General features: G+C 32.3%; 1 protein-coding gene across 1 annotated transcript; it reads right to left on the bottom strand.

Moving 5' to 3' along the window:
* Positions 1-1,866: 1,866 nt before the first annotated feature.
* On the bottom strand, positions 1,867-9,286 carry LOC109618110 (ficolin-2). Its single transcript, XM_066072635.1, has 6 exons — positions 9,011-9,286; positions 7,224-7,311; positions 6,505-6,641; positions 5,799-5,895; positions 4,565-4,729; positions 1,867-2,415 (listed from the first exon to the last, which is right to left on the bottom strand). The coding sequence occupies exons 1-6, from the start codon at positions 9,284-9,286 to the stop codon at positions 2,156-2,158; spliced, it is 1,023 nt and encodes a 340-aa protein (XP_065928707.1). The 3' UTR covers positions 1,867-2,155.
* Between the last annotated feature and the right edge of the window lie 4,982 nt (positions 9,287-14,268).

Raw genomic sequence — 14,268 nt, 5'->3', positions numbered from 1 at the left:
AATTATTTTTTTCCCCAAATACGATTATTGTACTTATTGTATATAGCTACTTAACTAAAAATCAGCTGCAATAATTCTATACTAGATGTTCATTGTCATAAATGACCTCAAGTTGCGAAAAGTTCTTTTTGACATTTCAAAAATATTTGATTTGGATGATTCATCCATTTTAATAAATAACAACAATATTAAAAAGTAATTAACAATGAATTTATCTGCGTAAGTTCCATGAACCGTATTGTCATCATTGTATTGATTATGCACCTTGCTCCATCACAGTCTGTTACGCTCGACCACACCTCAAAACATCCAACTACGTTCCACCAAATATATGGCATTCATGTATGAATAATACATTTAGAAACATGCTTCCTTACTATATATTCCTTGTTTTACACGAGTACTCAATCCCGCGATTTAACGGTTTCCCATCAAATCGCGAGAACATAAAATCGCGAATGCCGAAATGGTCTTAGAGTTTCCTGTAGTTTATGTTTCTGTCCGAAAAGCAAGAAATTTAAAATTCACGAGACGGGCTTCTAGCAATTTTACGCGGATATTAATTCCTCGCGTTTAATTAGGAATTTACAGTTTACACGTATAAACCCATAGAAAAGCGAAAATATCCAAGCTCTTCGGGCTTCACAGAATTTAATCACGTGACCAACCATGTTCGAACATCGTCAAACTTATTTAACTTGCTGTTTACTCCTTAAATACGATTGGGGAAAACGTCGCTTGTTTTTGGAAAACAAGTTAAATAAAAAATTAAATGATAATTAAAAAAATAATTACGTATTCACGCCCTGCAACTCAACGCCGCTATTTAAATTTAACCACGCAGATTCATGCTCAGTTGAATCCCAAGATCACTAAGCATGGGAAATACTTATCAAGTTCATGCGGCAAGGATACAATACAGACTGTTAATTCTTTTCTGACATAAAAATTAGCAAACACTTTGAATAAATCACCACTCAAACAACCCAATGGATTTGACAATTAACTATTCGTTACACCTAGTATGCATGCCGACTAAACAAGATAAACGAGTGCAAAGTATTCAAAGCTTTATTAACAAATAAATAACCCTGGCTCCTGGCTCTTACTTGTAAAACGTTCACATTTATAATGATATGATAAAATAAAAATCAAGTATATATATATATATATATATATATATATATATATATATATATATATATATATATATATATATATATATATATATATATATATATATATATATTCTCATATGCTTGATTGCTATCGTGACAGGAATGACAACTATTTCTGGTCATGGAGGAGAAAATGTTTACATACATATACACTGTAATATGTATACAATCATTTACTCGGAATTAAATTATTGGGAGTTGATTTTAATCAACTCTCCTATGCAGTTACTCAGACAAACCGAAAGTGAAACAGTGTTTGGACCTCAGCACAAAACATCGCTGCTGACAAGACTTAGTTCTTGAAAATAATTGATAAATTCAATGTAATGTATGCTAAAGCATTGTTTTTCAAGGAAAATTATTTATAAATACCTTGAAAATAGTCAGATTTTAAATGAAACGAATAATTTAGATATTTTTTGTAGTCGTATGTATTCCTACGCCAGAGTTCAATATAGTCTCGTTCAACTCGACGCTCGGCTGTCTCCGTAAATCTCCGACAAGCAGAGAGTCTCTCTTGCTTGTCGGAGATTTACGGTGTCAGCCGAGCGTTTGGTTGAACGAGACTAGAGTTCAATATTGCTTGGATCCATACAATTTTCGAGAAATATTTCTATTACTGATACATAGTTTGATTGAATTAATTTTATGTTAAAATATTATTTAACATCATTCATATGGGGGTTTCTCGATATTCTTGTCGAAAAAGTCCAAAATTCATATTATAAAAATGTGCGTAATTCAAATACAAATTAGAAACTTGTCATGCAAAATAACATATTATTGATATTAAAATAAATAAGCATCGACAAAATCAACTCCCGTCAGTTCTTCAGTACTTTGATTCATGGTAGGCTTACTCTATCATGTTTATTGTTATCATTTGGTTAATTAACGACCACTTATTCAACATAAAGCATTAGATTGTTTGGTTGAGGGAATTTTTTAATTAATTTAAAAAAAAACCATAGAGCAAACTAAACTCTTCTAACCATCAGCCGAATTGTTTTCAAAGAATAATAATTTGTTAACCAATGAAAATAAGTGATTCCTTCTCCATACAAAGTCGTATTTCCCGCCAAATACAGTCCATTAGGATTTGTACAATGACAGTTTTCATACCACCAACCCCCTTTGTAATCGACCGCACAATTTCCAGTTGAGCGAAGGTCATTATCTTGGTCTTTTGTTGTAAACATAAGTGTGTTAATACCTCTAGGGCTGGAAAGACAATCCGCTAAAAATAAAAAAAATAAATTAACACTGGAAACAACTTCTTACATGTACTTATTTATCTTAATAGAAAAAAGTGGTAGCAATTGTATAATTATTCTATCCCAACACAGTGGCTTACATATACAACATATACATGTGTAGTAATTAAATGCTATAGTAACTTAGTATCACTTGTAATAAGAATGATTTCTAAAGTTGATAAAAATTAATATTTTCTATATTGATAATTTTATAGTGGGTGCTTTTCAAAGCCCTTTTTACAATTGACGCACAAGCACTTTACAACACTTTGCCAACGGAATTGTTTGGCTTCGCACGATATATAGCATATGTTGCACGAGCTCTCGCGTTCGTTGCATGCGTTTTTGTGATCGAATCAAGTCTCCTCAAAATAGTGGGCATGCACACTATTCAGAAGAAACCAAATGGGATCCAAATTATTGCAATGCAACGCACGAACATAAGTACGAAAGTTTTACTACGTTTTTGGCAAAATTTATCGGTTTCAGTTTCCATGCTTTGCCACCAGTATGTACTGGAAACAAGGTTATTTTCGCCACCTGGCATTTTCGCCTCTACTTACGGTATTGGCTCGTCTTGAATTCGTCCTGACAATGTTGTCGTTAAAGAAAGATAACATGAGACATTGGAATTCACTAAGTATTAATTAACTTACAAAAAAGAGCGAACTTCAAGATATGTTCGCGATCAGCAATTTTTTGGTGAATGTTAATCTACCGTGAATATTGAGCTGTGTATTCACAAATGTTATAGATGGGATGATTAAGATCAGCTAAAATAAAAATCATAATTATAAATATAATGTATGATTTGATTCAATTAAAGGGACTTGGACACGATTTTACATAAACATTTTCTTTTTCTATGTATAAAATTGTTTACTTGCTCATTTTGAATGATTGACCAAAATTTGAATGTTAAAAGTCAAGTTATAAGAGAGATTCAGAGGAAAGAAATCATTGTTATGTAAACAAAGCTCGAGTCTTATATTTGTTTACAAATAATGTTAAGTATGGAAATACCAATTATTTTGGACCAAATGACTCGTGGCAAACAAGGTAAACTGGTTCAATGTGTTCATAGATAATATGATAAACAGAAAAAAGCAACATTTGATTTAGACATACCAATAAAACACATACGTTAACCATAACAAAGCTCGAGTTTTGTTTACAAAACAAAGATTTTCAAACTCTGTTTCATGCTTATAACTCAATATTTGACTTTCAAACATTGACAAAGCATTAACATTACCAAAATTAACCCTTCTAAACATTAAAATTGGAAAAATGAAATTTTAAATTTTGAGCTCAAATCGTGTCCAAGTCCCTTTAAACAACTATATAAAGATCCTTTTCACTTTATCTTTTAACACCTCTGCAGGATTATTGAGGCCATTGTTTAGAACACGGGCGCTGTCACTGATCATCTCGGGCATCTTCTTTTGAAACACCCATTTTACCTATGTTTTCTGCGATCGGTATTCATACTGTGCATTTTTTTTTAAGATTAATACTTTATAATGAACAATAATGATATAATTGATTATCCGTAAAATTATCAACTTAAGGAAGGGTACTAACACTTGAACTCGTGTAATTTTAGACTTAGACTGTATTCATTATTATAATTCACAGTAGTTCTATGACTTTTTCTTTGGAAATATGGTTTATTACAATTGTCCAATTTAATTCAGGATTGAAATGGAGAGAAAAAATGTCCCTGACAATTCATCACTGAAAAATAGCCCCCATAAAATTATTTCTCAATATAAACCAATTATACTAATATAGAGATACACCTAAATACAATTAATTTTCATTTGATGGGCAAATTGTTGATAAAACGTCCGAATTGTTTCTATTGAGCTGTATAAAGTGATACGGAAACGATTGTTGGTGTCAATTTTCACCTTAAGTCAAACTTTCTCGTTTCTTGTTTCGCAACGATTCTCTCAGATCGCCGTTCAACTAAATTCAGTCTAAAGCATGGACCGTGCAGTGCGCGGTCGGCGCGCTAGGTTCCGTTAGTCATCAAAAGCAGTATTTCGGTTTTGCCTAAATGCCCGAGTGGTTATATATATCTAATAAAAAAAAAATATCATTCCAAGCTATAATGAACATATTTACCAACATTTCCCGAATATCCAGCTAAACTTATTCTGTATTTGCTTGTTTCGTCATTTACATCTACATGGGAATACTTGACATAGCGTGTCTGGTGTGCAAAATCATTCATGTCCATCCGTAGTTCATAGGTTCCCTGGCTCAGAAGATGGTGAAGCTTCTCGTTACCTGAAGTTGTAAAAATATTACACATTAATTAGCAATATTACCCGAATCGTTCAAACGAACATTCAACTTCGTTACTGAATGCTAGGTTCCCACTGTCATGCGATCTGTTACGAACAATACGAATGAAAACTCGTACCTTATTGTAGAAATTCAGTACTCTATTATTCAAGGGTAAGGTACAAGGTGTAGTACATCGATTCATTTTTATAATCATCGGAACCGGGGGGGGGGGGGGGGGAGAGGAGGGCTTAGCTCCCCCTCCACTTTTTTTGCAAAGTTATACATAACCATAACCAAAGACCTTTTGTTTGCTTGTCAAGATTTTTGATAAGTCAAGCCCCAGCTTTGAATTTGCTTCCGACGCCATTGTTCCTTATGAGATTTATTGAGTTTTGATACCGAATGGTCACGACATACTTCATATTTCAGGTGACGCAATCTGTCACGATCTTATTGCTCAATTAGATATGATAAAATACGTTCAAATAAGATTGTCCAGATAGAGTTCCCGATTAAATTTCAAATTGATACGAAGATCACCATACGATCAAGTCTCCGCATCGGGACGATTATGTACGTGCATATACGATTGTATACATTATAATGCGTTCATCACAAACCGATGTGCTCTGTTGCGATGAGAATAGTGGCGATTTTTTCACAATCAAGATGGAAGACAATCATGATTTGAGATACGATTTTACCCGATCATACATCTATTTACCCAGACTGACCATTTTGACACATCTCATCTGAACGCAATTCACAAAATTTAACGATTAGGGGGTACGATGAAATGTGACGTGCTGCGCTTAGTAACGATACAGTGCGATCTAATTCGATGATAATAACTAGTTCTGTAATTACGATAGAAAATCGTAGAAAATTTTTTGACAGTCAAACATCTTCTCGTAAGATTATCACACCTCGAAAAAAAGGTGGGGATTTAAGAGGATAACTTTGACTACTCTACGATTAAGACAGCAATTTCAATCGCTCTGCCATTCATTATACATGTAGTGGGATCGTAGCATTAAAGTAACATGTACACAAGAAATAGAATTTATACCAAACCAAAATTCTCCAGTTAAATTGCCAAAACCATTTTTGTACTCGTCCCATGTTCGATAAAAGTCTTCAGAACCATCAAGTCGACGTTGAAAAACCTAGTCGAAAACAATAATTTTAGAGAATTTGTAACTGTTATATTATAGCAAATATGTAAATGTAACGCCTGCAATACATGTAACAGTAAGAATATCACTTCCAAATACAGATATTTAACCAATGAAGCTGTGTTCTAACCTGCACTTATCCTTAAATGAATTGTTTAGTGAGTATATCATAATTCAAAAGTAATTTATTACAATGGAAGTAGCATTGTTTTGAGATTATTGTTAATTAAGCAGATGGATCTATTTGCTTTATGTTATCAATTTCCAGAGGCATCTCAGTGGGTTTTGTCCTTAAAGGCCCTGTCACACCAATGTCATGTTGTAAATTTTGAATTTACCGGGTGGCAGTAAATACAAAATTTACAACATGACATGTTGTAAATTTTGTATTTACTGCCACCCGGTAAATTCAAAATTTACAACATGACACCAATCTGCGTCCCCATGGCGTGTTCACGGCGTTGTAAAATTCATGGAATCGCCGTAGGATCGCAAGGAAAATTCAGAATTATTTATTCACTGAGTAATGGTCTTAAGAATGAAATGAAATTCAAATACTTATTTATATACATTGTAAATATTCATCCAAAAAGTACTTACAGTCCAACCTCCTCCATCCGTGGTCATTTCACATAAAGCTGTCACGTGACCAATGACGGGGAGTTTTATTCTATATAATCCATCGGGTAGAAAAGGTGCTAGATTGTGGAAAGCTGAACAATCGGCCATATCATCATCTGTAGATTTTACTCAGATTTAAAGGAGGGTTAATTATTCAAAAGGGAATATAGTGTTATGGCACGAATATTTTTTATTTTCCTTGTGTTTATTTTCATAGTTACAGTATGATATATCCTAGTCATATTTATTTAATGCATTAATCTACATAGGAAATAATGCTTGAATAAATTATCGTAAGAAAAGATACACTGTAGCATTAAGAAGGATTCCTAAGAGAAGCTTTGTCAAAAATAATGCACGATCTCTCCCGTTAACTAACTATAATATATGAAAGCCTTTATTATTACACCACATATTTAACGTTTGTCCTTTTAATCAGAAGAGCAAAGGAGAATTGAAATAATAAGTTTACTTTCTTAATTTTGAACATTTGATAGACCTTAATTCAAAAACTATTTTTAAGAAGGAGGGTTTTTTCCCCAGATGTCATGATATTGCATTGCATACCATATTATTGAAATTGTAACTGTAAAGCACCAAACGTTCAAAGATACACAAGAAATAATTAAAATGCATATTTATATATTTCATTATAAAGTGATGACTGAGTGCATTTATATGTATATTGAATTTCTTACCTTTGACGCAGAACGTTTGTTTGCTGGCCAGTTTTACACACCTCTGATCCACTGTGTAGCCAAGAGCACCGTTTGTTTCGTCCGTCAGCTTAAGAATAAAATATCATATAAACCTTAATGTTTCAGAATAAAATATGTATTAAAGCAAATTTGCAAGTATCTTCATCTTAAAATACATGAAAATACAAAATAATAACTTGCATTTAGTACTTAAAAAGAACTACGAATGTTATTTACAAAAAAAAATACGGCTTCTTATATTGATCGAACATAATTTAACCAAGAAACCAAGAAAAGCGACAAAATGGTTTTTACACGACTGCCTTAGGCGCACATAGCGTGATCTTGTCTAACCGTGTAATAACTTAAGCCCCTGTCACGCTGTCACGATTATACTACAATTAATATTGTTCACAGATTACTAGAAATTAAAAGTAGCTACTATTTGCAAGGACAGACTTGCGATGATTCTACTAACGGTACCTTTTTAAATCTAGTACGACATGACTACGAATTCAATTGGACAATATACGATGTTTGTTATAACAGAGCGAGTTGTGGCGATTCATGTAAGAATTTTGGCGATTTAGTAACAAACTCGTTGAAATCTTCCTACGAACATTTAAGATGGAAAACGATTTCTAACGATACTCTTAAAAATTGTCTACAATATGGTACGATTGATACACTAATCATATTCCTACGAATTGTATTTTCATAAAACAGTTAAATGCAAATTTTTTAAATTTATTTTTACAACATATAGATGAATACTGCAATCGGTGTAATAGTCCTAGACAACATGATAACTTATATATAAAAATGCGTGTAAAAGGTGTAACTTTGTGGGTTAAAATGACCAAATAAATTCATTTTGTGACAATATTTGCAACTGTGACTAAAATTGTTTTGAAAATTTGCTGACGGACATTTATGTTTGTGATTGTAAGCAAAACAAGAAGAACGTGATATGACTAATGACGAATTTTCATATTTTTTAATAACTAAAATTGCAAGCATATGTACAATTTCGAAAGACAATGTTCTCTAGGTAAAACATACAAACCTGCTGAAAGGAAAATATTACTAGTACTGTTAAACACTAACCATTCTTGTGTTTTTGTTCTAACTCGTAGTTCACTTGCAAAGTTTTCGCAATGCAATAGCTCCCAACTGTATTCACGCATCAAATCGAACTATACATCCCTACTCATTCGAGGGACACTCGAGAGAGACTCGAAAACCAGTCGCAGAAACTCGTAGACGCATTTTGCGAGTTTTTTTAACGAATGTCGCAGATTTACTGCGAGTACAGTGCGAGTGCCGTGCAAAAGTCTACGATGTTTTAAATCTGTATTGTGGACACGATTGCTTTGAACATGCTCAAAACAATCGCCGTGTTTGGCTATTTGCTGCAATAAAGGACGACAGCGTTCGACCATCTTTACAATGAACTCCGAATAAGTGGGATTACTGAATTTGTACGCAATCGTAGCTCAAATAGCAAAGGTGGGAAAGAGACTTAACTTATTTCCTCATACAGTTTCTCTGTTGCACATGTAAAATGTATAACTTTTAATTAAACTTTAGTTGATTATTTTTACATAAAATTCCTTACATGTAAACCACATATAACAAAACATAAAATAATAAAAGTAGAACCAATAATTCATTTTTAATCGTATTTAAAAGACAAGAATGAAACAAGAATACGTTTGAAAATAAATAAATAAAAAAAAATACAAAAAATCTGTCTATACTTAAAATGTAGACAATAAAATATTTACCTGATTAACGGTAATTCTTGTGTATTCTGGATTTGACTCAAAGTCCTCTTTAGATGACACAATCTCACATAACAAATGCTTCCTTCTGTAGTTTACTCCTTTACACAGGTTTGGTCTTGCAAGACATTCTTTTTCACACTGTTGTTGACCGACAGTTGTAATCACGTGTGCTACTGGTCCAACAAATCTTTGTCCTTGTACAATATCATCAGCAAACCCATAAGAAAATGGTATATTGATAAAATAGAATAGAAGAGTAACAATTCTTTTTTCCATGATATAACGCTAGCAATAACTATTGCACAGTGAAATTTGCAGAGTTATGAGATACGAAGAATATTACGGAAAATCTCCAGCTTTTATTATTCATGTATACTGAATTCTGCAAAAGGGATTTTCTTTCTTTGTTTAAAAGAGTCGTCCTAATATCAAAAATAGTTGATAAGAATATTATCATATTCATCCAAATCAATAGAATAATTGAAAAAGTTTATCCCCATAGATACAGAAAGAATAAGTCCAATGGTGATGAGACCAGTATGAAAGACTTTATATCACAGATTATATCATTGATCAATAAGAATAATTAAAAAGAATAGAAAGTAAATGTGGGATCATTATTCATATTTAGATTTTAGATTTTTTTTGCAGACGTTTACTTTCTTCCATCTATTGAGGGTTAAAGCCATATGAGCTGTATTTTTAAAGATTTTTTTGCTGCGAAAACCTGCTGGAATGATAAGGCTGAATGTAAAAAATTTTCATAAATAAGATTTTAAAATATCATGAATTTTTGACAGAAGAAAGATTTCTCTTCTAAGGAATATACAGCAGATCAATTTTTGTACAGGACGACAATAATTCAATTTTGCTTCAATTAAGGCTTCTTTACAGCCTTTCACACAAAAATACGGCTAACAAAATTTAAAAACCACGATATTTTTTGTCATTTTAGTAGAAAACAACATTTTCATAAAAAATATTCCAGCGTGAAAATTGCAGCTCATACTGCTTTAAATATGTGTAATGGTAACCAAAGCAATTTATGAAAGCCTGAAAAGTTACTATAATAAATTATTTCGTGAAAACTTTGGTCAGTACTGAGGCTTTAACAAAAATGATATAGAAACATGACATGTGCTATTTATTATTTGACACATTGAGGTTTTCAACAGAACGGGGTGCACTTTAAATATTTGCAGTAGTCTGCAAAACCAGAACATTTTCTTCGTTAAAAACCGTCTGCAAATGCTGTCGTGATAAATATATTCATACTTGGAATAAACATTGCAATTATTTCTTTCCAAACATGTTTGATTAAAAACTATAAAAACTATAAAATCCATACTTGTATTTTGAGTTGTTCCTTTAAAATCGAAAGTGTATCAAATGCAATTATCCTCACAACAACGTAACACTATAATAGTAATCTACATTTGAAAAATACATGTAAATAAATGCTGCATTTTAATTCTTGAAAGATAACAATGCAAAAGATTGAGAATTAGAAGAGATCGGAATATATGAAATATATCACGTTCAACCCATGCTTCGTTTTTGATGTTTTTTTAATTACGTATTTAAAACGTAACACAACATTTGTCCCCTTTATTGTGGAATTCTGTTTGATTTCACAGTGATGTCACAATGAACAAGACTTGAGAAGCGGAAACTGACATACACTCAGCCAAAAGGGAATTGGCTTCACTTAATCATGCATATGGATATCAGCACAATACAGCACAAAAACCAAACGGAATATATTCAACACCACTGTAATATTTTTGTTGCTGTTTGCTCTGAACTCTGGAGAAACAACCAAAAAGAATTATGAAAAGCTAATCGATAAATTCCGTTGGGAAAGCGTTTGGAAAATCTTCAAGTATAATCAATAGGTAAATGGAATCTAAAAGATTTATTGAGAAGGCCATGCATTGTACACTTTGAAAAAAAAGGTCTAGCGTAAACGAATGCAAAAACACCGTGTGCACCCAGTTCTTTTTAAATTCCTATTTGTCAAAGATTAAATAGCATATTTCATGGTGCTATATAACTTTCGGCAATGCATTAATATTGAAAAAAAAAATCATTTAATAATATACATCCTGAAGTCTTTCATCATTTACTTTGGTTACCATTTGGAAAAATATTTTATTATTCTGGTGATGTGATTTAAGATAATATTATTCTTATGAATAAAAGAACGACTCTTTACCATTGAACAAAAATAGTTAATAAGCAAAGGTTTTGCAGGAAAAAACCTTGGTATTTTTTTTTATTTTCTACTTTACTCATATCAAATACAGTTATGTAACTTATCCTATAAGGAAGAAACTTGACTCATATTATATTTTATTGCTATACATTTCTCCTATGGATCTGTTGACCATCCTGTACAAGAAAAAAGATTTGTAGTACCTATAGTACAGGAGACCATAACTATCGGTCAACAACAACGTGTAAAAGAATGCCTCTCAAGACCAAACCTACATATTATGTAGGTAAAGGAGCAAGTTATCGAAGAAGGCATCTGCTATCCAAGATATTGTCTTCTGTAGAGGAACAGGATTCAATCTCAGACTACACAAGAATGATCATTAATCACGTAATCATTGCTTTTAGAACAAGGTCTGGGTGATGCATGAAGGATAATTATAAGGAATGACAGCGATGTTGTACGCAAAATTTAACAGGTCCGGCGGTAAACGGATAAGTCTCAACCTGGACTTCTACCTAAAGCCTCTGGCGAACCGTGCTATGGCTCTCACCACTGAGCTATAGAGAACCTAATATGTTAACTGACGATTATAAAAGACAACAACTGAACATCAACTGGCGTTTTTAATCATGGCTGATTTATTGAAGTTGAACATGCATTTTAACAGCCGACCTGCTATCGAGTGGATGAGCAGGTATATGGCTGTAAAAAAAATCAATAATATTCAATCAATAAATATAGATCAATCACATCAGCGATAAGATTGTTCAAATAATCAATCAATCAAACAATCAATCAACTCATAGTTAATCAGTCAAATTGTTCGATTGATCATTATATATAAATCAGCGACACCAGAAATACAGGCACACTTACTCCATACAGTTTTAAGAAACACCACTTTTATCTCAGAGCCATCTTTTAAAAACCAATGACGTCTAAATTTAAAAATAAAAATTTACAAATTTACATTTAGCTTTCGAAAATCCACTTTGGAATAAAGGATTTTTTTCCATTTGGTATTTTTTCATTTCAAAATGTCTTATATCTGTTTTTAATTGAAGATGACAAATGTATTTTTTTTCTCACCTAACTCTTGGTATTAAAAAACATAATTTAAAAATGTACTTTCCTTAAACAATATGATATTGTTAAAAAATTACAAAATATGCAATTGAACTGAAAATAAGGTATAAATTTTGTGAAGATTTCTAAAATAACCAGTTAAGACATATTTTATTTTAGCTTTTTAATTACATTTCACACTTTTTATTGAGAATGCTTTACACGAACTTGCGTTACAACTGAACAAACTCCAATATATATTTATCATAACAGTTACGCAAAGTCTGTTACCTATTGAAGTTGAAGACAAGACAGTAAAACTAAATTATAGCAGTATAAGGAACATTTTTTAATTGCTATGGTTAGCTCTTTCATCAAATCCTAAACAGTTACTTTTCCCCTTGAGGAAGCCCCAGAGAAAAATAATTCCTTCACATGCTTGATCAAATATCTGATTTCATCAAAAGGTTGATGATACAGAAATGATGCATCAAATATCACTGACATTATCTTGTCATAACCGTTTATCAGAAAACATATATAAATGAGCAATGGGAATAAAGTTGAATGTTGTAAGAATTGTAATTGTTTCATGTAACTATGAAAGATTTATTTGGATGATGACGTCGGAAGATTTCAGGGAAATTATCAAGTCCTGAAAACATCTCATAGCACTGCACAAATTCCATGACTTCGTAGAATCATGCATCTATATTATAGTGGATTGTTCGGATTCATGTTGCAAGTATGTACTATATCCTATGTTGTTGGATCTTCTGTAAACAAGGTATTTGGGGAACGTTTTGCTGGACCGGTCACAATGGTTGCCACAATTGTCGGTCAACAACAGTGTGTAAAGGAATGTCTGGCAAGACCAAAGCTGTGTAAGGGAGTCAATTACCTGAAGAAGCACCTGCTGTGCGAGATGGTGTCCTCCATAGAGGAGTCAGAGCCATCATCAGACTATACACGAATCAGCATTGACCACGTGAGAACATTTTTTTTTAGAAATGGTTTGGCATTGGTCAGAAATTTAAAAATACATCAACCTAAAAAGCGTTTTAAAAGTTTATTAAAACATTTTTGCTAGGTATCATTTAAAAATTAAAACCATTTTATATTGTTGAACGTAGTCCTTACCTAGAAATATCAGTTGTATTTATTCTTGTTTTGTTACCATTTTTTACGACGATAGTGTGGATCTGCTGTATTTTAAGAAGACACACCGTTGCAAAAATATATTGTCGCTTAATTTACTGGGACACATTATACAATTGCAATTAAGAAAATTTCATTTACATGTGTTATAGTTTAAGACTGTTTATTGCAGCAGTGAACCACAATGTAGGTACAAATGCAACGAGATGATTCAATACCAACAAAAAGCAATCATACATCATTTGTTAAAAAGGGACGTTAATATAATGTTAATAAATATATTGAAAGTAAACAAAAGATTTTGTTGTTTACTAAGTATTTATAAAAAAGAGGTATTGTCTTCTTAGCATCGAGGTAACCAGGAAACAAAAAAGAACATTTCTGTTAGAGTGTAATTGTCAGGAGATCAAAATAATTCTTTGAAAGAAGTTTTACAGCATATTTTTAGGAGTTGATTTAATCAACTCGCCTATGCAGTTACTCGGGCAAACCGAAAGTTAAACAGTGTTTGGACCTAAGCACAAATCAACACTCCGCTGACAACATATAGTTCAAATTGATAAATTCAATTTAATGAGGTCTCAAGGGAACTTACTTATGGATACCTTGTAAAAAGTCAGATTTTATATGGTACGGATAATTTAGATATTTTTTGAAGTCGTACATTTTATGTATTTCTACGCCAGAGTTCAATATAGTCTCGGTCAGTCAGACGCTCGGCTGTCTCCGTAAATCTCAGACAAGTAGAGTCTCTCTTGCTTGTCGGAGATTAAAGGAGACAGCTGAGAGTCTGGTTGAACGAGACTAGAGTGCAATT

This window comes from Magallana gigas, chromosome 10 (genome assembly GCF_963853765.1).
Source record: "Magallana gigas chromosome 10, xbMagGiga1.1, whole genome shotgun sequence".
Taxonomy (NCBI): Eukaryota; Metazoa; Mollusca; class Bivalvia; order Ostreida; family Ostreidae; genus Magallana; species Magallana gigas.
The sequence above is the reverse complement of the archived record's forward strand: the minus strand, read 5'-3'. Positions and strand labels throughout refer to the sequence as shown.